This window comes from Pocillopora damicornis, chromosome 8 (assembly GCF_964200805.1).
Source record: "Pocillopora damicornis chromosome 8, jaPocDami1.2, whole genome shotgun sequence".
Taxonomy (NCBI): domain Eukaryota; kingdom Metazoa; phylum Cnidaria; class Anthozoa; order Scleractinia; family Pocilloporidae; genus Pocillopora; species Pocillopora damicornis.
In genome coordinates this window covers 5,216,833-5,242,450 of record NC_142677.1, presented here as the reverse complement: position 1 = coordinate 5,242,450, position 25,618 = coordinate 5,216,833, and the positions used below count along the sequence as shown (strand labels likewise).

The 25,618-nt window shown below is 38.1% G+C and overlaps 3 protein-coding genes across 3 annotated transcripts in view; 2 read left to right on the top strand and 1 right to left on the bottom strand.

The window, feature by feature from the left end:
* LOC149041090 (uncharacterized) overlaps positions 1–25,618 on the top strand; it is a 166,395-nt gene that overhangs the window by 98,283 nt on the left and 42,494 nt on the right. The window lies entirely within an intron of this gene.
* The window catches only part of LOC149041092 (uncharacterized), a 111,725-nt gene that overhangs the window by 57,261 nt on the left and 28,846 nt on the right, over positions 1–25,618 (top strand). The gene's annotated exons all lie outside the window — the stretch shown is intronic.
* LOC149041095 (caspase-7-like) lies at positions 11,788–14,921 on the bottom strand. The gene is made up of 2 exons (XM_089213755.1): positions 13,283–14,921; positions 11,788–12,548 (listed from the first exon to the last, which is right to left on the bottom strand). The coding sequence occupies exons 1-2, from the start codon at positions 13,835–13,837 to the stop codon at positions 12,384–12,386; spliced, it is 720 nt and encodes a 239-aa protein (XP_089069881.1). The 5' UTR covers positions 13,838–14,921; the 3' UTR covers positions 11,788–12,383.

Genomic DNA, 25,618 nt, shown 5'->3' with positions numbered 1-25,618 from the left:
GTGGTTAAAACGGTATGATTAGGTCCCGGAAGTAAACATTAGGCTGTAATTAATTATTTATCACGCTTTACGGTTGATTTTGTACTAAAGCAACATCTCGTAATTCGACCAACTTCTAAGAATCTTGTCACGTCAACTCCTACAGTCACGCGAAGACGTAATGCCTTCTTATTGGATAAAAGCCTTCTCACATGGGCGTTCGAAAGAGTTCAACAACTTAAGAGGATTTCCATGCGGTCGACATTGTTTTTCACATTTTAGCGCTGAAGGCGATCAGATGGTTTACAGCTGAGGGTGAGCTACAAAAAGCAAATTGGGAATGTTTGTTGTAATTATCTGAAATAACTGTGACTGATGCGCTGATGGATATACTCGTGTAGACTTAGATAAGACGAAGTGTTCTGGGCACTTTTCAAAGTTACAGGCGGTAGTGCTCATCGATATTCCAAGCTCATGTCTAGGGATGTTTTAATCAAGTATGATATACACACGTTAGCTCGAGTTATAAAGAAGACCGAAGTTGCATATCTCAAGTCGGTTCCTTAGTAGTTGTAAAAAAGACATTTCAAGTCACCAACGGAGTTGCAAGTTTTCAGATCCAGAAAATGAAGTTGATCTTATTTTGCCGGCATCTTCGAGACGCCAAAAGATATCGATGATTTTACAATTTGCCCCACTCACATCAAATCTCGGTGTTGGGTGGAGTCGTGGTTCAATAGTAGATGTAGAGTGCTTAGGGAAGTGTCCAGCCATGGTAAAGGCAAGGTTAAGTCCATTCCAAAAGCCGATGGGGGAACTGGATGGCAAGCGTGTATCACAGATAGTGCTTAAGACGTCCGGAAAATTAATACAACCTGGCTCCGGTAAGTTACGGTGGCCTCAAAGGGACATACACTTTTCTCTCTGTTTTTTTTTTTTTTTTTTTTTCACTTGCGACTTGCCAGAAGAACAGCTACCGGAGGTCGACCAGGTATTTTGACACTTTTTCCTGTTTTTTGTACAAATTAGAGATGTTGAAGCTATGAAAACTTATATTTGGCTTCATTCTCTTTGGATTTTCAAATTTTTAAAAGACAAACGCAAAGTTGAAGATGACGTTTGCCAACAGTTCAAAGACGAAAAGCTAAGAATTCATTACAAACTGTTCCCTCTACATCTTTTGTATCACAGCTACCTGGACGTAAGATTGTGGCGCACTTAAGTTTGATATCTCAGATTGTGTTTTACACCTTTCTTAGCTTCTTGTTACGTCTAGTTTAGTTTCGAGAAACGTTTAATTATTTAACTTTAAGATGGGACGGTTGTTTGTACTTTATTGGGAATAGTTTTAACCCTTTTCATAAATGGCTGCCAATTAAAATTTTTTTGGAAGTATTAAAACTAGCCTGACTAACCTCGGTTTTGCGGTAATAATTGGAAAGAATTTTTACTTCCAAACCAGTTTAGTGAGGTTAATTTTAATGTATGCAAAATAATTTTAAATTGGCAGCTATTTATCATTCTTAGAGTCTAATTTGGAAGTAATTGATTTGGAAGTAATTGGATGGGAGAAAAAAACTTTTTTTTAAATTTAATTACTTCCTGATTGGACAAGCATGTAGTCCTTTACCAACTTATTTATGTAACATCCCAAAATAGATGAACATGATGTATGGCAAATGTTGGGCCTGATATATGGCATATATATGTTGAACATGATATACGGCAAATGTTGCTTGTAGATATGGAATTTCTCTTCAACTCAAGATCTTACTTGTCTGCTGCGTGATATATTGAGTTGAACACTCGCAGAGAAATTCCATAACAACTCAAGATCTTACTTGCTTGCTGTGTGATATATTGATTTGAACATTTGCAGAGAAATTACATATCTGTGTACGTCCATGTATTATTCTATATGTATTTGTTGACTTTTTTCCTTATCGTGTTTCTTACCTTGGGAAATATACCCATAGGACCCGCAAGTATTTTAGGTATTTTTTCATATTCTACATATTCGTATTACACCTCAAGTGGGACATTTTACTAGACTGGTTCGACTTCACAATGTTCTCTATGATAAACTCATTTTTCCTTACTACAGATGGACTTTGCAGCCGTGAGGATGGCAACAGACGGAGATTTCCAAGCCCTTGGTTTGGTTTGCCGGGGCGACATACTTGCACTGAGATCATTTGTTCCAAGTACAGACAAGGCAAAAGAAGAGCGAAAATCCAAACTTCAGTGAGAATGAAAAGCGATATGTCAGTGTACGACTTGTGAGGGGAGGAGGAACATGGGAAATTTCTGTTCCTATTCAAAGTTCATATGTAGAGGTGCTTGGCATAATGAGAGAGGTTTATTTCCCTTATGGGATGTCCACATTTGGTGATGCAAATATAATGAAATTTAAAGTTGGAAACTTTAAAGAAGAAGAAGTAGTGGAGCAGTTACCACTGGCAAAGTATATTGCTAAGTACAAACTTATCAAAGTTAGACTTTACCTCTTGGCCAGGACCATCGATGACAATGACAATGAACTATTGAAACCAGTTTTTGACGATGGACAGGACACTGTTTCTGATGGTTTGCTTGGTACCTCTGATGAAAGAAATTCCTTGAGGGAAGATCAAGACAAAGAATATCTGGATTCTTTGACGTACATAAAAGGGCAGGGGTACGCGCCGGGAATTTCGAAAACAACCCCTATAAAATTATGAAAGCTACCTGAATCTTATCCGTCTGGGAGTGGCAAAAGTTGATGTCTACCCCTAAAAAGTACCAATGCAAACACAAAAATTTGAAAAATCCCCCCCAAAAACTCCTTTATCGATGTGCTCTAAAGGCTCAAGTCAGATCATAGAATGGTCCTAGCAATGTTTATTTCAGGTATTTTATCGAACGAAAAACACCGTAAAAGGTATCAGCTAGGTCTCTGGAAGCCCACTAAAGTTTGAGACACCGTAAAAGGTACCAGATCGCTGATTTTGATCTCTAAAAGGTACGACAAGAATTCTCACTCATTTCCGATCGGCCCCCCGTCAGCACCTAAAAACAAAAAATGATTTGTAATTTCACCTCGTAAAATTCACGTGAACTGGTTAATTAATTATAAAAACTTTAAGGCACTGATCTGTCAGATTTTTATGCTTGATTTTTATATATAGTTCGTCTTGACATAATTTGGTAGGGATTAAAATAACTGTACGTCTGAATTTGTTAAACAGACTATTCAAGTGCATCCAGAACTCAATGTATGCACTTCAAGTGCCTTGAGTATTCTTTTGTGCCATATCTACTGTTCAAGCTTTTTTTTCTTTTCAAAAAGGCATCAGAATTATTTTCATGTCAAATTTGCGCTAAACTGCTTGCGTGTCACCCTTTGTTTTCAAGGTGTCCGACCAGGTAAGACTGAAAATGGTACCTCGCTTTGATAGAAATCCTTTTGTTGTTGCTTCTTACTCTCTGAAATTATCACTTGAAATTCGCTCGGTAATATAAAAAAAAGCAACAACGCGAGTAATACATACATATACAAATTCTTCCGTCAAATAAAAAGTTATAGAACCTGATAGCATCTAAGGGACGGACCATTAGATTTTTGAGCACAGCCCCAAAGGAAGAAAAAACACCGTGCAATCAGTAATTAGCAAAAGTTCCCCCCCTCCTCCCCTCACATAATTCCAAAATGAGTTTCGTTCCGGAACGAAATTAATTTCATACCGCGTTTACATGCAAGCTTGTTAAAACAAATATTTATCTGTCTCTTTCTATGCTTCCCTCGCTCTTAAAGAGGATTCATACAGATATGAGTGTCGTACCGCGTTTACATTTAACAGGTACAAAAGGTCGTCCAGAATGAGTGTTTCGTTCTGGAATAAAAACCCCAATAAACTCATTCAGAAATGACTCGTTTCTAGTAAATTTTACTCTGGTATCATGTGGCAACCGTGATGAACTCGTTCTTGTACAAAACTCATTCCGATATCATGTAAAAGGCCCCTAAAAGTTTTTATTCCCAGGTCATCACTCTTTGCTCTCCTGTCGGAACACTATAAATTTCAATGGCGTTGAAGCCACAACCCGCTTTTAACTGCTTCGCTGCCACTGAAAGAGAGGGGCATTGGGATTTTCGGTTTTCGGTTATAGCTATTTTTTGATCGGATTTTCGGTTTTGGTGTTCATTGCGGCTTGCGGATTTTCCATTTTTTAGCATTTGGTTTTCGGTTTTCGCCAAAACACTAACGGGTCTTCGGATTTGGTATCCGATGCGGTTTTCGGTTTTTCCAATTAGACCTATTTGGGTTCCGATTTCTCTTCGATCTGGGCGGGAATTACGCGCCTCCACTGATCTCGAATAGCCGCCAAACAAAAGTGTTATTGAGAAGAATGCGTGACAAACCAATTGAAATATCGCAGGGATCCCTAGGTAGCCTACGTGTAGCCGTACCCTCCCCCTTCCCTAACGTGGGGGGGGGGGGAGGGGAGGGGGGGAGGGGAGGGGAGGGTACGGGTACACGTAGGGTACGGCCAAGCGCAGATCATTGCCAGTTTCTTCATCAACTCCACCTCGAAGTTGGTGACCAAGTTACCGGTTACGCGTGATTGATTGATTCAACATTCTAATAGAATCTCCAAACTTTCAGAACTTAGTTCGCAAATGGAAATGTTAGGCTCGGGATTTTCGATTTTCCAGAGCTATAGCTTTTTGCGACTGCAAAATTGCAATCCTATCGAGGACGTTTGTGCAAATTTCCTTAATTTAATTAGGCCCATTACCAGCTGCTGAGTCCGCAGAGACCACGCTCGAGTTACTGGAAGATACGAATGCTAAGTCCATGGTATTCATAAATCCTGTCATAAAATTAGTGTAGTTTTCTCTGTATGCTCCATCTGTCACCACTGTATCGGATCGATTAGGGTTTTAATAACTGGGATGTAAAAATGTATCGATTTTGACAGTTTTGCCTGCTGTTTTCGGTTTTGATGGAATTTTTTTTCTGTTTTTATTTATTCGGTTTTTATTTATTTATTCGGTTTTTATTTATTTATTCTACGGTTTTGCGGTTTCTAATGGGCCCCAATGCCCCCCTCCTGAAACAACGATTAGTGATCACAAAAGGCACATATTCTAATATTTTCAATTCAATACAAACAAAAATCTTTATACTGGGTAAATATTCATTTGTGTCGGTATCAATTATTGCGTGACTAGCTTATGATATAAATAGGGGAGGGGAAAACACAACGCAAACCCTGAGCTCCTGGCAAAAAGTAATACTTAGGCGTAATATGATAATCGAAACAGCTGTTAAAATCATAAATGAGCAAGGTAAGAGTGTTATATTAGATTTTTTTCAAATTGTAGCGATTTATGCCAGTAAACGGTGGCGTCAAGTTGGCAGACCATGTATATTTCATAGTCGCTTTGGCAGTACATTTTGCCGGACTTTGAGTTCGTCTCACGATAGAACAACACAAATGCATAGGGAAATTTTTACAGTAACTTTATAACCATCCTTTTGTCTTTTAAAAGCTAGAAGCTCAGTAGATTCTGTCGTATCGGTCATCATTGAAACTGTCTTTTTTTATGCTACTTTTCGACATAGAAAAGTATGTCGGACAAAAATATTCACCAAAAAATAAATATTTCCTTTCCAGCTTCAATAACTGCAGGGGTTTTAGTTTAGATGATAAAACAAAGGATTATGTTGACAGAAATACCGGAGGTCGGGTACATTTGTTACATGAGGTCACGCAACTCGGTTTAAAAATATCCACGGTTAAAATTTGCATATTTGAGTGATCGAACGAAAATAATTATTTCTCGAAATCTAAAATACATTTTCACAAGAAAGCTACACCACAAGTATTAGGACATATTGGGCTACAAAATACGAAAGTAAGAGTAAAAAGGAATTTTGGGCGACTTGCAAAAATATTTCAAATTTGTTCGATGGATGCTGACATCCTCTCTTATACGTGGTTTACTAGATCATGATCGCATTCAAATTTAAATGAGAAGTAATAGATTAAGGAATGCACATACTTTAGCACGTCTCAGCAGAACAATGGCAAGATCCTATGGGAGCATCGAGACAAATTTTGAACAACATTTCAAATCTATTAAACTCTAATGAAAACTTTGAGGTAGATGACACACTAAAACTCGATGTGACTGCCATGCCCAGACCTGGTACAGGACCCCTCAAAGGAAAGCGAAAACGATGCTGCTTTAGATCAGACAATTATGGTGAATTACTAAAATCGCATTCAAATTCGCATTCAAAACGATGATGACCTTTGCTGTGCTAGAGCTATAGTAGTAGCCATAGCAAAAGCGGATGATGATGAACGACTAACCATTACAAAAGACTCTCGTTGTTATCTATAAGAGACCTTGGCACGAGCATTGCATGAAGAAGCCTGCGCACCAACTGGTCCATGCAGACTTGATCAATTCAAACTGTTTGAAATTGTGCTAGCTGAGTATCAATTCATTGTGGTCTCGGCAGAACATGGACAAAGCAGAGTCCCTAAAGGACCTGAAAGTAACAAACAAATCATGCCACTGATGCATGATGGACATTTCAATGTTATCACAAAACTACCTGGATATTTTAATTCCGACTATTTTTGCCTTGATTGTGGAAAAGCATATTCCATGGAAAACTTTGCTCATCACAATTGGAACAAAACAAAATGTCCCGCCTGCTTTCAGAAAAATTATCTACATTACGAGTTATTCAAACACGTAACAAACTCAAACTATCCAAGTAATGAGTGATGATTTTAGATATATGAAATTCATATATTTGTACTGCGGTGAAGAGATGAAATTAAGAGATCCTCGCAGCAAAGAATACTACTGAGACGAGCAGTTGAAAATAGGACCTGAAAAAAAAAAATTCAGGTCCGTACGGGATTGGAACCCATGACCTCTGCGATACCGGTGCAGCGCTCTACCAACTGAGCTAACAAGCCAACCGGGAGCTTATCAATGTGTTGGGTCCAAATAAACCATCCAAGTAATGAATGATGATTATAGATATATGAAATTCATATGTTTGCACTGCGGTGAAGAGATGAAATTAAGACATACTCGCAGCTAAGAACACTACTGAAACGAGTAGTTAAAAATAAGACCTGAAAAAAAATTCAGGCCCGTACGGGATTTGAACCCATGACCTCTGCGATACCGGTGCAGCGTTCTACTAACTGAGCTAACAAGCCAACAGGGAGCTGGTCAATGTGTTGGGTCCAAATAAACCATCCAAGTAATGAATGATGCTATTAGATATATGAAATTCATATATTTGCACTGCGGTGAAGAGATGAAATTAAGAGATCCTCGTATCTAAGAACACTACTGAAACGAGTAGTTGAAAAAATCATCATTCATAACTTGAATGGTTTTTTTTTTTCTTCAGGTCCTATCTATTTATCTCTTCACCGCAGTGAAAATATATGAAACTCAAACTACCTTGCAAAAACTGTGGAAGGAAATTCTATGGAGTCACGTGTCAAGTAAACCATTTGACATACAAAGTCAATGGTCAGCTGGTAGCCCAAGATGAAAAAATGTATGTCAGACTCACAAAAAGAGTTCAATTTGCATCCACGTCTTTTCATCTTCCACAGAAGAACACATGAAACATTGCGGAATGCAAAAATGCCCAATTTGCGACAAGGAGGTTAATATTGCCCAACACAAATGTTACTTACAACTTATCAAACAAGGGAAGAAAAAAAAAAAGAAACAACGCAAAGGAATGGAAGTACAACAACAACTAGTGTTTGTTTACTTTGACATTGAAGCGCAACAAGACACTGGTAATCATATTGCCAATCATATTGCCAATCATATTGCCAATCATATTGCCAATCTGAAACGGATCGAGATGATGTGCAATTCACTTTTGAAAGTGAAATATGTATTTAATTGTTCATACAATGGTTCATACTTTAGCCAACCAAGAAGATGTAGAGAAGGTCATGGTTGTAGCGCATAACTTCAAAAGGCATGATGGGTATTTCATCCTAGAAGAACTCCACAAGCAGCATACAATAAACCTGTCTCAGTCGTGAATGGAGCTAAAATACTCAGCCTAGACATACCCAATGTCAAATTCATCGATTCGATGAATTTGTTTTCCCATAGCGCTATCAAACTTTCCAAAAACATTTGGAATTCGTGAATTAAAGAAAGGATTTTTTTCCCTATTTCTTTAATACGAAGGAGAATCAGAATTATGTGGGGTACATGCCCGATAAGAAATTCTATAACCCTGATGATATCTCCTCAGCTCGCAAAGAAGAGTTTCTGACTTAGAATGACGCAAAAGTGGCTGAAAGATACAATTTTTATTTCCAACAAGAACTTTTAACTTATTGCCAGACTGAGGTGCGACTCCTCAAGCAAGAATACATGACATTCCAATCTCAATTCAAAGAGACTGTAATGTATTACTATTGCCTCTGCGTGCAATGTTGCCAACCGGAAAAAATGTATGCCTAAAGAGAAAATTGCAGTAGAACCTGTACGTGGGTGGCGTCCTATACACAACCAATCGCATGTTGCATTAGAATGATTTTACTAGGAAGAAAAGAAACTAAACAAACCCAGTCTAACGCCAAGAATTGTCCATGTGTGAGAGAACCCTACAAGATGGAAGGAAGAAATTTCTTGTGGACGGATACGATGAATAAACTCGTTCGGTGTATGGATTTCAAAGTTGTTTCTACCATGGGTGCGTGCAGTGTTTTCCCAACTATATGAATTGTGGGAATGTGAGTGGAATCAACTGAAAAGGAACAATGCACAAATCAGGCAATTTGTGATAAACTCGACATTATCACCCCGTTCAATCCGCTTGAAGCCTTCTTTGGTGGCAGAACCAATGCTATTAAACTCTATCACAAAGTTCAAGATGATGAATAAATTCATTATCTAGATTACACCTCGTTATGCCCCTTTGCGAACATGAAATGTCAGTATCCCGTGGGACATCCGCAGTTCATTGATCAGCCTAACACAGTTGACATTTCAAAATTTTATGGTTTGGTAAAGTGTAAAATTTCACCCCCTTACAAACTTTACCATCCGGTATTGCCATACAGACACGAGTCCAAACTTCTGTTCCCGCTTTGCAAAAATGCTCTTAAAAGGAGATTGAAAAAGACTTTCAGAACAGGACAGAACAATTCAAACATTCAACAGAAGACCGTGCACTCATCGGGACATGGACCACATTAGAACTTTACAAAGTCATTGAAAAGGGGCACATCATCATTACATTTACATTTACGAAGTATGGCATTTTAAGGAAAAATCTAACGAACTTTTTTCAAACTTACATCAAAACATTCCCAAAAATCAAACAAGAAGATTCGGGATGGCATGCTGAATGTGACACTGAAGAAAAGAAGAGAGACTACTTGCGAGACTACATGAAACATGAAGGCATCCAATTAGGCTATGACAAGGTGCAGAAAAACCCAGGACTCCGCTCTTTAGCCAAGTTGATGCATTACTCCTTTTGGGGTAAATTTGGTCCGCGTCCCAACCAAAATCAAGTAACCACACGCACAAAACCGAGTGAATTTTTTAGAATTATTCAAGACGACAGACAAGTAATCCACCGAATCGTAAACAAGCATATGATAGATGTATTTCACTCATTTCAAGAAGATTGTGACCCCGTTCAAAACAATGTAAACATTTTCATTGCCTGTTTCACAACCAGTTATGCAAGACTGCAACTATACAAAGCCCTTGACATTCTATAGTAAAGAGTGCTCTATATGAACACCGATACAGTGATTTTCACTCAAAAGTCATCAGAAACAATATTACCAACCGGAAATTACCTGGGAGACTTTACCAGCGAATTAGAAAGTGAAAATGACATTACTGAATATGTAGCTGCAGGACCTAAAAATTGCGCGTACGTGACACAACGTAGGAAGCAATGGTGTAAATTGAGAGGATTTACACCCAACGAACGTGGACAACAAGTCCTTCATCTCAGTAGTATGAAAGACTTAGTCTTGAATGAAATATTAGGACCAGTAGACCAATCGCGAACATTAACCCTCAACAACCTTCACTGGTAAAGACGAATCTGCGACGTTCAGGATAAAATTTGATCAAACGGCTGAACCTAATGAAGAAACTGTAAAGACTTGGACAGAGAAATCGTGGTATAATCACACCGTCATCACCAAATATTACATGCTAAACCCTACCGCTGAACTGCCGCACCTGTACCTGAATCCATTTGTATGAAAGTGGGAAAAGTGTTTCTAAACGCATAATGACACGTAATACCATGAAAAAAACTGTGAAAAAGACCGAAAAATTGACCAAAAAACTGAAAGATGATTACAAGATTGTGGAACAAGAATACAAGAAAAAAAATTGCTCATCTTCACATCAACCTTTTAGATCGAGAAAACTATATTAATCGAATTTTAAACTTCTTTTGAAAATTGTATTCTTTCAGAACCATGGTATAGAGCTGTATATCGTGGTTTCAAAACTATGTGTAATTTTGAAGATTAAAAGCATGAAACTTCAATTTTTTGGCCTCTTTAAGAGTATATAAAAGGATAAACATCCCCGCTAAACTCAAAAGCAAGGGGAAATAGACCAGAAAATGGGTTCCACGGAGAAGAACAAGAAGAAGGCAAAGAGGTCGGCAAATTTGACGTTCAAAAAGCGATTCGAAAATTGGGAGTTCAATTTCATCCCTTTCCATTATCCAAGAAAATACGCCATCAATATCTAGGACCTTGATATCGTATTGCCACGACGTTGATGACCACTCTAGATCCAGGAACATACAAGATAAATAGGTAGCAGACGTTAAAATGGTGGCCGCTATTTAAAATTTTCCTGGTAGAAAATCACAGATGGAAAACCTGTCGCGTTACATTATACAGAGTAAAAGAAAATTGAAATTGTAAGAAAAACCTGTAATAAAAAGTTTTATTTAACAAAACGTAATCGTGTGGTGAATGAATAGCTCCTACGGTTGTAGGCTCTATTCCTACATTTTTACCCTCCTTTTTTACGTGTTTTTACGAGACTAGTGCTCAGGCGCCTCAGTGGTTTTAAAGATGGCGCTGAGAATGCAATGTGAAAATCTGGCTTTCAGACTGGTTCCTTTTAGTCACGTGCGCTATATGCCCGTTTCTCATTAGCTCTCCTTTATACTGGCAACTATTACCACTAATGTTTGCAAGGAAATTCAAAATATACTTCCGCGTTTATAGTGCATGTAAAAGAGTATTAATATAGCCTTTGTTGAAGGTAGTAATCGACAATACGAACGACTAAGTCATTCCCATGTTTCAAATTAACAACGAACCGTTTCTTACTCACCTTCTTTCTAGCTCAGCTACAACTCTGATTGACTACAATCATGCCATCCGATAAACTCTAAATTAGAAAGTTATTGAGATCGATTATTTCTTCTAAAGGTGCACATGGCCAGCCATTCATTCAATTAGATTTGGTTATCACTTTCATTAATCGTGCGACTACTGATTTTCACGTAGCGTGACATGACACCACGCCCCTGTTGAGTATGGCGATTCGTGGATGGTTTTTTCCTTTCCTTTGTTCTTCACACTCTTCTACTGATACAAAAGACTCTGCCCTACTGACACTTTTTTTCGGGAGTCGGCGTCATATCGAGGATTGGTGATTGTCTCGTTTTGCAAGAACATGCTTCCCTACTCGAGAATGAAAACATAAGTAACTGGGAAGTAAAAAACCGCAAAGCATTAAGGAGGAGCAATACATAATTTTTTTCAAAGTTTATTACTTGTTCAGTTATATCACAGCACTAATTAGAGAAACCTGGCAGATTCACTTTGCGACGAGAACGAGAAAGAATATGCATAAGCAAACCACTGCATATTTCTATGAAAATGCTCGATCTACAAATTTGGTAGTTACTCAACCGAATTTTGTTAAGTCAATCCAACATAATCCTAGATTTAAATCATGGTGTCGTTATAATGGGATCATAACCATAATGAAAGATAAAAAAATGTCGAAACGATTACTGTATTTGATCTAATCTCATACCATGTTATGACCAAACGTGTTAAAAACAACGAAATTATGTACAGTCTATTACCCAGACTACAATTAACCATACCACAAAAAAATTTTCATTTTCATTAGGGTTTTGGCTTGAAAAAATTGAAAATATTCATTCCAACATCGACAGTTAAAAGCTAAAGAACTCTAAGTTCATATAATGATACCTCATTAACACATTATACCTTTACAAAAATGATCAATCTTTGCTAAGCAAAGAAGAAGTTACTAAGTGATATGTTGGAAAGTAAAAAAATTAACTCTCAGCTTTGTTATTTGTGAAATTATCCACTCAGAGATAGAGCTTGAATCTCAGCGTGTTGCTGTTAGATGGAACTTGAATGTACCTCTTCGAACCCGCTGTGATGGATTTTTCAATAACACGTCTGGTTACTTCTGACAACATCTCTGCCAGGTGGCTGTAGTGATGATATTCTTTAATAACATCCACAAGAGTCTGATCAGGACCCGAAACAAAAGATTAGTTGTTGCTCCTATTGACATTTGGGGCCCCTCCTTGTTCTAAAAAGCTGTGATCCATAACTAACAGACTTAAAAAGGGTCGAAGAGTGCATAATATCTCCTTACAATATTAACAAAACTGTCAACTAAGTAGCAGTGAGAATTAGAAATTATCAACTGGGAAGGTACTCTCTTAATGTAAAAGCAAATTATCATATTAGCGGTATGTAACAGTCAGGAAAGAACTGGAAAATAAGCAGCTTAACCCTTTAGTTCCCATGAGTGACCAAGACAGAAGTTCTCCTTACAATATTAGTACAATATCAAGCACAGAAGTAATAAGAATAAAGTAAAATATCAATAAGGGGATTATCAGTTGATCCAATACCAAATTCTCCAAATTGACGTCATAAGAATTGTATAGCAGACATTAAGGAGAATTAGTAATGAGATCTTGGGAGTTAAATGGTTAAGAATGACGCCCTTGCGTGACTTATGTGGGAGTGCACAAGTACCTCTCCCAATAATGACACCAAAATCTCAATCAAAAAAGATGTCCACCTGGCTGATCATAACAGTGAAATAACTAGTATGCAAGAGGACCAGGCCTTAGACATAACAAAACAAAAAATTAATAATAATAATAATAATAATAATAATGTAATAACAATAATGAAAGTAACAATAACAACAACAATAAAAAGCATAAATAAACATTGTCATCCTTACCTGAATGAATGGTGAGCCATTATTCGGATCTCGGAAGGAATAATACCCAGGGGTTGTTGCAAAGGCCAATAGAAAATCAGCCTCTCTCGGGCTTGTTCCTCTTGGGAGAGTGGAGTCAGTCAGAATGTTATCAACACCACGCCCTTCATGCCCCCGAACTTCAGAGGAAGAACCCCTACAGGCTTGAAAAATAAAAACCTTAGGTTTTGTTGCAAGTGTTTTGCACCATTCAGCTTTAAATTCTAACATGATGTCTTCAACAGATACTTTCCTTAAATCTTTACATAAGAGTTTATCGTGGTCTCCTCCGTGGGACATCATAATGAAAAAGAAAGCGTCAGATTTCTCGTGACTCTTTTTTGCTGCTTCCTTTGCAAGATTTGTCAATTGATGCGCTTCAAGATTTTTGTGGGTTTCCACATCAAATGAGAGGCCCTGAAAGAGGGTTTTCAGGGCAACTTCATCAGGAGCAGCACCGTTGCGATATAAGTCATCCCTATCTTCGAATTCGAAGTTATTCACGATGATGCACTTCCCTCGAGGGTTTCTGTTCATTTCATAACTGTTCAGAGGAGAGGACCCTGGCAAAAAAATTCAAAGAAATAAAAATATGAGTAATGGGCCTTTAATACAATAGATCTTTAGGAATTCTCAAGGGCAATAACACCATGAAGTTTTTAGGCGAAACAAAGGGTTAATTATTTACCATATGATATTCTGAGACACACTATGTATAGCAAGCCACATACAAAATAATTTGAAAAGAAATAAAACATGATGTTCATAAAAGCAGCACTGTTTTCTTTTAATCAATACCTTTTTAGATTGATCGGGCAGTAGTATTTTAAAACCACCCATTGATAGTTGTTGTATCTAGAATAGGCAGTTTTTTCCTGAGTGATGTAATGTGTTGTTACATAGCGGCTAATTTTGCTCTGAAGCTTTGTCAGGGCTTGACCCTGGCCACCACAAACTTACTTCTTTGAGCTTGTTTCCTACTTTTAGCCAACATTGCAACAAAATTAGGCTATTAATCATGTGATCCATACAGCCATGAGTAGGCATTAATGAAAACCTTTTAAGTAAATATATCTTAGTTTGAACCATTTGTTGCCACATTCTTCCTTCTATTCCATTTTATCTTCTTTATCCTCTTTACATATTCACCTAAAGGCTGAAGAGTGAACTGACAAGATTAAAATGAACCATAAGATTTTCCATGATAAACCACTCCAATGCATTTTCTATCAACCAGTACATATGAAAGAAAAATTACTTATTTACCAGCCAAAATTGCTTCACATGTCTCAACCCACTGTTTCAATTCTGAATCAAATTCAAATTTGACCAGCAGAACACAATTATCAACACCCTGTCGGACAGGTAAGGGAACCTCCTCAAGACCACAGCTCCCATTGTTCCGGCAGTTGTTCTTCAAAACGCGTGTCTCATTTTCCAAGGTTTTGAATCTGATTTGTCTGTCCACAAGTGTTGCCTCTTTCACACTGATGAGGGCACAAACAGGACTGGATCCATTTTCATTCATAGCAGTAAGAAAGCCTTCATCAATCTCACTATAGACAAATGTATCATTACCTTGACTAGCCAACCGTAGTTTAAAAAGAATTGTATCGATATCCTGTAGACAGAAAATAAAGTAAAACTGATAAATTATGGATTGATTCATAGAAACTCGAGTCAGTTCAAAACTCTATCACACAAAAAGGACGAAAAATTTACTTACACAGATGGGACTCACTGGGTTATAGAGCTTGTTTAACTTTACTACACTCTTACTGTAAGACTACTTTACGAGTAAATATCATGCACCTAACACATGACCATTTTAAAATGTACTTGACACTTTGGGTATCTTAGTTCCTTAATGAACCCATCACATCTCAAATAGATTTTTAATGAGTTCTTTCAGAAATACGTTACTGTGTCAACCAATCAGATTTGGTTTGCAATATGAACCTTACTCTTTAGAAACTACATTCCTCAACAAACCAATGAAATGAAAGAATATATGTCATGTCATTTCCAAAAGCCCAAGGCTGCACACTCCATTTCCGAACGCCCAATCCGAGAAGCGAAAAATCCAAGCGAAAAATGACTGAGCGGCCACAAATCTAAGGCAGAATCTAAGCACATTCATCTCGGATCGGGCGATCGGAAATGAAGTGTGCAGCCCTGGCTTTTCTTATGTACGTAGAAAAACCTCAAAATAGATAAATCGCTAAAATGGGTTCTTTTCAACGTAGTAAGCAGTCAAATAACAAGCAACGAAATGTGGAAGTGAGGTGAGGTATTTTTGCAAGAATTTGCCTTATTTTGTTATTCTTTAGAGCGGTCGTAAATATTCCCAAACAAACTCATAATTTTGCCACGACTGTTATTCGTAAGATGATCATCTCACAGCTGGAGCTTGGGCTGCCTGTGGTGAGTCATGACCATGACAGTCATATAACATTTAGTTGTCCTCTTTCGCGATGCATCTTCTGTGGTTACTAAAACAATCTGCTGGGCGAAATGTCAACGTTTTCAAGATATCTTTACAAGCATCTAGAGACTCCTTTATAATCTTCATTTTATTAGTATGCAACTTTGCTTTTGGAGAAGAAAGTTAGCTTTCATTAACTTAGTTGATAATGTAAGATAGTGACCGTAAAGAGTTTCTAAAACTTCTGTCAAGACTTCTGAAGCTGACTTTTCAAAGGTGAGCCGTTTGTCAGTCTTCATGGTCGTTCAAGGATTTTTTCCACCCTAGTAAAATTAGCAAAAAGATTCTTTTGATGGAGTATTTAGGGAAAACGAGCGAAGGCTTTGCATTCGAGCGAATTACCATTTTGTCAAAACGTATCTTCAATGTGGAATACTTAACAAGGATAATTCATTTTCCTCGCGTTCGTTTCAAATGCATAAGCAGCACAGCAAGGAGTCTTTTTTGGAGATATCCATACGGAAGGGTTGTTACTTTTTAAGATGGTGTCCGTCTTAAAACTTGCAAAACAGTTCTTTCTTTATTTCATGGCCGTTTTTGGCCAAAGACAGATGCCAATTGTTTGGAGGAGATTCTGCAAAGATCCATTTCACCGCTTCCTATTTACTCGTATCCTTTACTGTCACTGACGTGTATTCTCATTACCAAAGTTCTGAAATCTCCCACTGAGGCTTATGGTCTACGCTATGAAGTCAACTAGTTCACCAAAAGGTAGTCATTCATTGTAAGATCATGCCTAATAGGGGATTTAAGTTCCATTTTTTACTATCTACGTGTACCGAAATACCATCCAAAAGTCTGCCACCCTACCAAGTCCCAAAGTTCTGGCCTTTGGTAGATGTCGTCAAAGGGTAATGTACATCCGGCCTTATCGTCTTCAGGAGTAACTTTTGCAATAAGGGTATAAAAGTGAAGACTCCTTGAGACAAAATTTCCTTTTGGTACAGAACATTTCTCCCGAGTATCGAAGACCCTTGTGAAGTTATCTTGAAAATGCTGACATTTCGCTCAGCATTATTTTAGTGACCACAGGAGATGCATTGCGACTGACTGACATGACGTCATGACTGTCATGGTCATGGTTCACTAACTCAGCCCATATAAGCATCGAGGACAAATCCGACCAGTATGATATTATCGATGTATGATTATTAACTGACGCAAACCCTGTACGCTTCGAGCTGTTTGAAGACAAGTATCAACCCAGAGGCAGCATTGCATACTGGATATATATAAAAATGAATCCTTTGACGTTTGTTAAAGACGCATCAAAGAAGGTGGCATCTTGATCAACTACATGCAAACTATTTTATCAACCACATATTCGAAAGAGGATAATCGAGTGTAATGTGACATTGATCACTGAATAATGTAATGATTCACCAACTCAAACGCTGTAAGCTTCAAGCTGCTAAGAGACAATCAGCAACTTGGAAGCATAGTTTCATACTGGTTTGGCCAATCTGCGAGTGGTTATTTGACCTGCGATTGGAAAACAATATTGCATTCACAAAAATGCAATTTCTGCTCAGAATTTGGAAAATTTTAATCCCTCGACAAGGAAACTGAATGGAGAGAGGAAAATTTCGTGATTCAAAAGATGCTCAAGTCCGCTAAGTCACTTTTATTGGATTGTTATTAGCTGTTATTGTTATGGTTCAGCAACTTGATTTGCTTCAAATTAGCCTATATCCTGTGAAAAAATCAAAATTGTAACGCAATTGTTGCTTGTCACAAAATAGGGCGGAAAAGCCTGAGTAAGGTGATTATCGGTAAGTTTCTCGTGCGTTCATAGGTCAAGTGCTTGCTTACTTTCTTATAGGTGTTACGGTCACAACTGTTGTAATGTCATTATCATAAACGTGACAGGAAAGCTTGTCAAACCTTCTTGCTTTTAAGAATTTTTACCAGCATAAAAAGGTTACTTTTATCATGTGCTCACGATTATTTGCACTTTTATCGGTTATAAATTTAAAGTCATCACAAAGGATGATGGTCATTTGATCGCTTTCTCAATAATCAATCTTGGGTGCAGAGAAAAAACCGTGGTGACAATTTCTGTCATCGATATCAGTAGAATTGTAAGCAATTACGTGCTTTTCAATTGCTGTGTTAACCACAGAGTATTCAATATATTTCTAAGGTGAAATACAATGAATGAAACTGATTTTTTGCTGCAAACTTACAACTGCGACAAAGCTTTACAAAAAGCTTCTACGCACTGTACACTCATGAAAATAATACAGCCTCCAAGAAGAATAATTTACTACAGATAGCATCCAATTTACAATGAAACATTACTGCTCTTAAAGCAGAATTGTCCCATCTATTGTTGTCTGTTTTATTTGTTGTTGACATAAATAAAACAGGCAAACCTTAATTTAATGAAATGACATGATCTCTTAAATTCGTGACATGACATATATTCTTCCATGTCATTGGTTTGTTGAGGAACCTACCGTAATATCTGGCCGATTACCCGGGTTGTGCCTAAATCCTACCGGCTAGAGGAACGCCCGAGGAGCACGAGTGACAAGTTTCCGAGTCGGCTGATTATCGAAAATTGTCGGCTATTCTAATATGGCGGGCTATTTCATTAACACCATTTGTGATTTGCCGGCCAACAATCAAGCGACGTGATTGAACCGGACATGAACATTATTACATGCTTAACATGTGAAGAATACATTGTTGAGTCTAAATCAAGGAAATTTCGCCAAATTTTGCATGGCTGTTCCTTCACCCTCGCCGATCTTAAGTTTCTTGTTCAGCAGAGTTTTTGCTAAACACTGTCGGCTTACAAATTAAGGGTAAACAAAACTTATGAACATTATCGCTACTTTAATTTTTTTTAAAAACAAAAAACTAATGAGCAGCGTACAACAACAGATCTTGTCAACTAAGTTTATTATCCGAACTAAGCCATTCAAAATTTGGCGAAATTTCCTTGAGTTAAACTTAGCTATGTATTATTCATATCTAAAGCATGAAATAATGTTCATGTCTGGTTCAATCAGGTCGCTTGACTGTTGGTAAATAACAAATGATGTTACCGGAATAGTCCGCCACATTGGAATAGCCGACAATTTTTGATAGTCACCCGACTCGGAAACTCGTCACTGGTGCTCCTCGGGCGTACCTCAAGCAGGTAGGATTTAGGCACAACCGATTACCCGCCGGTAATCTGTTAATTTTACCACAAACAGTTGTGATTAACCATGAAATATATAATAAAATCTACCGATTAGCCTCTCACCTAGCGTAAGGTTTATTTTGAAATTGACATAACGCAATGGTCCCGAAATATTACAAAACGCACCGCAAATCGCTAGGAAACAACTCAGTACAATATTTTACTTGTATTAAAATGTATACAGCCTTTTTTCGTACTTCTGACCTTTTTTATAAACAACAACGGAGATGGAAATTGTTTTTACCGAGCTATTGCTCTTAGGAGGGATGAAGTAGGCATGAGACGAGGGGATCAGTAGATGGAGTTACGGTTTATTTCAAGAAAATCCAAAGGTTTTTGAGCCGCCAGTCTTCGCTATCTTCTATTAAAATTAGTCATGTCACACTTTCTCCCACAATTAAATTTTCTATGGTGATTTCTTCGGCTGATTTAACTGACTAGTCATGGTAGTATACTGTAACTGCACAATTCCTTTCAATGCTACGCTTAGTCGCCAACGCATTCCACGGAAACGCCTTTAAGCGTCTTGTTTTTAAAGCTTCTGGTGTATTTTTAAAATCATAGGCAGGAAAAAACAGAGATAATAAGATCCACTAAAGATACTCTTCAAAACACATGTGCAATAACTCATTTATTTCGCGCAGATTGCTCACTACAATAAGAGACTTTTATGCTCTCGATGAAAGCCGATGCAAATCAACAACATATTTACAAAACAAAGCTTTTATCTTGTTTGTACTCTCACTTTCTTAACGTTTCAATTTCTCAGCTTGTTTCTTTGCTTGTGAACCTCACTTACACAGGTAATGAATTTGAAAATAAAAGAATTCAATTGTGAAAAAGCAGGCTTCAAAGCAAATTCACGCGGAAAGTGATGCCGACGTGTTCATTTCATGGCGCCACATAATTAATGGCTCGATAGAATATTCGACGCATCAGTGAAATTTTCTTACCTAGCACTGCCTTGAGTTAGAGAGAATTTTCCCGTTTCAAGCTATTTCTTCGACCCCGTTTATCTCGAGATGTCGTTTTTTTTTTTTGAGAACAGAGTTTTGCAAGTGGTATGATTCTCAAATTACGGTAGTTGCTGAAGAGTAAGGTTCATAGCGCAAACCAAATTTCAAAATAAACAGAAAGAAAATTGGCACGGACTCTCGCATCTGTGATCGCTAGAAAGACCGCGGGTTGCTTGAGAGACCCCAGGTTAAACATTCCATTTACCTTATGACTTTCCATTTTTATTGTCCCTTTTATCTTTATACAAACAAGTTCAGTATAAAGCACCATCTTGTATTCACGCAAGGCGAAGCTGGCACCGGACCTGACGAGGACGACTCAAAGGAAAGAAACCGTGGCGTAATTAAGCGACCTCGAGCGGAAGCGTCTACAAGTGTATCCTTTTTGTTTTGACGTGTCAAGAACTCCAAAGAATATTAAAAACAATTCATGCTTGCAAGTTTTTCGCTCAATGTTCTCAAGTTTGATTTGTTTTTATTAAAGCAGAGCATTTTCAGAGCTTTAAATAGAGACCTTGAACGAGCATATTTGATGATTGTAGACCAAAGTCCATATTTTACTTCTTGTTTTTAGCGTTTTAATTTATGGACAGTGATTTTTACCGGCGCCCATGAAGCATTAATTCTAAAGAATTACTACAGACATTTTATGCATTCAAGTTTTTATGTTCTAGCTAACATTTGTGCGAATGTTAACTAGAACTTTGGATCTGCGTTGGAAGTTTTTTGGCGTTCAAATGTGTTACATTTCTGACAGACAAATAGTAAAACCTTCGCGCAATAAAATACAAGAAAGCTACACGCAACGAGCAGTGGAAGATCGCGATCGATGGAGATTTATGGCTCGCTCACCACGGCTCGCTTGTTTTAATCGCTGGAAACCCAAACACATTTCAAATAAATAAAGGGGGTAAGTTTCTAGAGATTTCTGTGGTGTTGCGTCAGTGGGAGAGTATAGCATGTAATTTAGTGTTAAACACTGAGTTAAAAACGTAAATTGGCCGCCGTAAAGAGTACCTTTTCTACTCTTTAATGTGGCCAATTTACGTTTTAAACTCAGTTGTTAACACTAAATTGAGGGTGTGAATGGGGTTAACCGACTAGCGACAAAGGGCGTAAAAAATTACTGACTACCGACGAAACGGGGAAAAAATTACCGACTAGCGACAAACAAATTCTAACCGACAACCGACATGGTCAGACGTGATAGGGATGTTTGTATCCAGAAAGAACAGCATTTTGATGATTTCTAGCTCAGAAAATCCTTCTTCACCCGACGTAACCACATTAATTCCAAATTTAGCCGAATTATAGAATTTCTTGTCTTCAAATTACTTTAAATCCACGGGATCCTTCTTTTCGGTGAGCAGCGTGGGCTCATTTCTATAACAGCGGCTCGTAATTGGGCTGACAAGACGCCCTGCTGTCTCATTTCAAGAACAGCGGATCACAATCGAGCCGACGAGACGCCCTGCTGTTGTCTTTTTATTGCTCGTTGTTTGTTCATGCGGTCGGGTCATGACTGGGATTGCTAAAGTCATCGTGAGTTTTTTTCGAAAAGGTGAAGAAGTCGCCATCGAACGTCATCGAAGCAGGGTCCCAGTAGACAAAGAAGCTCACAGAGGAGTATCTGAACTAAAAAAACATCTTACGGAGTTTTTAGGACTAAAGAAGCAGGCACATCAATATGGAATTGGCGGATTTTCGTTAAAGTTATTTCGCCTGGCGAAATCGCCTGCGGGCAAATGCGAAAATTTTGCAATTGTGACAGATGGGCAATGGCAGCTTGAACTTCCAAATTTAATATCGGATGAAAGTAGCAGTGAGCTCAACGGTAAGTGTGGAAAGCGTGCAGCGGAGTTTGATGAATCACTTTAGTTCTGTAGTTAAATATTAAGTTCAAATATTAACGTGGTTAAACTCTGGTTCCACTGTTTTTTGTTTGTTGTTTTGTGGAGCGGAATGTTTTTTTTTTTCTTTTTCACCGTCCATTTGAATGCGAAAATTGAGAAGAAAAATCTCTACAAAGAAGTAGCGAGTAAATCAGTTTAAAAGCTTCTTTCTGATTAATTGGTGAATGAACAACAGTGTAGCTTAACGTATTAAAGACCCCGTTTATTTATACACGCCCTTAAATTTATTCGTTTCTGAAAACCAGACGTTCAAATAATATTCAATTCTCTCCTCGAGGGAAGCTACGCACGAGAGATTTCGCTCGATGTGCACGTTTTATACATCTTGACGAGCATTTTCTGATAAGAACTGTGTAAGTTTCTCAAAAGCCTACTAAAGAGAAAACTTAAAACACACGGTATTTAATAATTTAGTACACATTATCCAAGAGGTCGCAAACTGGACCGGAAAGCCAGTAGTGTTGCTGAAGGCGCCGGCTACATCTGATAAAAGCAAGCAGAAGTCAATGAACGACACTAAGAAGAAAGGTGACGAGTAAAAAGTGAGAAGGAAACGGAAATCACGAGAAGAAGCAAAAGAAGATGAAAATCTGGCAAAGAGGATCATGACTGAAGGAGGTGACATCGAGAGAAACGAAAGGCAACAAGGAGACCTTCAAAAGTTTCAGGATGGTAGGGCTGAATTAGCACTTGTAGTTCGTTTACCTGATTTTCAAAAGTCATAAATTTTGCTACTTTGGAAATTCTGCGGTATTCCTTGTTTATAAACACTGCCTTGTTTATACAACGAAAAACGCTCACTTGGTGCGTTCGCTATGTAAAGATAGTTTCTTTTAAATTCCGGCTAAAAACTGTATTATTATCACTTTGATGGGCATTGTAGCGCATTTTGCGTGCTAAAATAAAGAATTTGCCGGGCTAAAATGTATTTTTAAAAATAAACCAAGACAACCAATGTTCGCGCCGTCTTCTTGTGGCATTGGTAAAAGAAACCGTGTATTTTTAATTATTAACTGAGATTTACCGACAACCGACAAAGGTCAAAAATCTTAACCGACAACCGACAAAGTAATGAAATTTTAACCGACAACCGACATTTTGACCCCCCCATTCAGACCCTCTAAATTACATGTGACTGCAATCACATTTCAGTCTGTTCTTGGTTACCATGACGCCTGTGTCGATAGTGTTACACGTGACCGGACATGACAGCGTAAGATTTTGAGGAGGGTTCTGAAACGTTAGCCGCTAATTTTCATTTGGAAGAGAAAAGAGAAAACTTTCAGTTAATAACCTTGGATCATTTTAAGAGAAAACCTATCGAGGAATTTCCTTTTTGGAACGCTCGGCCTACTTTTCTTCTTATCCAATAGATCCAACTGAGAAATACACAAATATCTTCTAATTACAATAAATGCAAAAATTTTCACATTACTGCTCTAAAAGCTGAAAGGCAGACGACATCGTTCAATTTTTGCCATTTGCCGTTCTCATACACGAGGCGGTTTACCTAACTTATGTTTTATTAGAGAGGCATAATTCCTTTCAAATTCGGCGTTCCTTGCTTTGTGGTTAAGAAATTGTAAGCAGAATTTACGGAATTTAAGCTATTGTTCCTTTTTGGACAACAAACGAAGAAAATTGCCACACGTCATCAAAGGGCGTTCCGATTTCTATAGCGGTCTTACATTTCTGAGTGAAATCCGACGAGAACCCCGCAGATTCGGAAATGAACCTAAACAATAGCATGAATATCTGAATACTTAGCGATCCACGGAACGTGGGTACACATTTCAATCGTCGTGAAGTTGTAATGAATTCCAATAATAATTCCTACTTACACGGGTAATGAACTTGAAAATAAAATAATTCAATTGTGAAAAAGCAGGCTTCAAAGTAATTTCAGACATAAAATGATGCCGACGTGTTCATTTCATGGCACCACATAATTAACGGCCCGACAGAATATTCGACGCATCAGTGAGTTTTTTCTTACCTAGCACTGCCTTGAGTTAAAGAGAATTTTCCTGTTTCAAGCGATTTCTTCGACTCCGTAGATCTCGAGGTATCGATTTTTTTGAGAACAGATTTTTTTACAGGTGATATGATTCTCAAATTACGGTAGTTGCTGAATAGTAAGGTTCATATTGCGAACCAAATCTGATTGATCTGCTTGCTTTTACACTCACACGTTGGCCAAACGTTAGACTAATATCTAATTACAGAAGCGTCAGACATTACGGGTAGTTCACGTACAAACCATAACTCACCAAGATAGTTCTTTCATTCATTACGTAGCAATGGTTGCTTGAATTCCCAGTTTGTGTTCCCTTGAAGACGATGAGGGATCCCAGAGTGATTTTTTGTGACCGAAGCAGTGTGTTATCCCAAACATATTCTCCGTCCTTCTTGCGCAATCGAAATGGAGAGCCAGTGAACTTCTCATCCTTAAACACTTCTAAACAGTATACAAGCGATACATCTCTTTCATATTGAGAGAGGCCGATTACCACTGCACGATTAGGTGGTAATGTTAGGTCGTCCTGACCGTCAGTAGCCATTTTCAAGGAGTAAAGGCACACGAAGAGGGGACGTGACTGTAGCCAATTAAAACTAAGCAAACCTCGTTTTCAAAACGAGACAAATTCCGAAATCAAGAGAAAGTAAATTGGCATGAACTCTCGTATCTGTGATCGCTGGAAAGACCGCGGGTTGCTTGAGAGACCCCAGGTTACATAGTCCATTTACCTTATGACTTTCCATTTTTATTGTCCCGTTTATCTTATTTTCAGGGGCCTTTTATAAAGATACAAATAAGTTTAGTTTAAAAACGTTGACAAATCTGGGTTTTTTGTCTTTTTTAAACTCATTTCATATCAATAGGTCGCCTTTACGTGAAAATGTATCAAGGTCTGAACTTTTCTCCACAAAGAGAAATGAGTTCAAGTACCGGTAGTTTTTGATTAAGGAGCAGATTGGGACCATACGAAGGCGCATGCATGAATGAAATTTGGGTTGTCCAGGACAAGGTTAATGAGAATTGATGAAGGTATCAGCCAGAGACAACACTGACCCCATTAAAAAAGATAATCCCAAGTGTCATAAGTTCATCTTGTTCCCACATCTCAATAGGCCTTGAGCATGTTTATGTCAGAATATCCAGTTTCACCCCCAAGGTGCAGACGGATGAATTTTTATTGGGAAGTAATCCCAAGACACTAATAATTAAAACAGCGGCCAAGATTCATGAAGATTGCAATGTGAACGAAGCTTGGTGGGGGCGGGGGGGGGGTGTGTGCTCAGTATGTGACGTCATCGTGTTGAAGATCCAATATGTGAGGCACTTTGACATGGGAGGTCTGGTTCGAGTCTGAACTGAACGCTAACGCTACTATTGTCAACTCTTCTTTCTTTTCTTGTCTTTTTCTTCGTTCTGTGCTAAACGGAATAGCGTTACAGGCATTTGCAAATAGAAAGAGATACCAATGTGAAGTAATTAGCCCCGGTAACCGTAGAGCTCATCCCTAGACCCCCTGTATTCTCGGTGACCAAAAAGACCGCCACACTGTCAGTTGACTATGACTTTTGCCTTCTTGACACCGCTAAAGCGCTACATAAGCGAATATTCTGTGATGCTATTTTTTGTTTGATGATAAGCTTAATGAGCCCGTAAACAAACAAATACAGCTTAATGCCATACGCAATCTAGTT

Excerpts from the sequence above, each read along its gene's own strand:
- LOC149041095 (XM_089213755.1), bottom strand. The coding sequence starts at position 13,837 with ATGAACAGAAACCCTCGAGGGAAGTGCATCATCGTGAATAACTTCGAA. Across the intron at positions 12,549-13,282 it reads ATGGCTCACCATTCATTCAG|ACTCTTGTGGATGTTATTAA; the intron begins GTAAGGATGACA and ends GGTCCTGATCAG.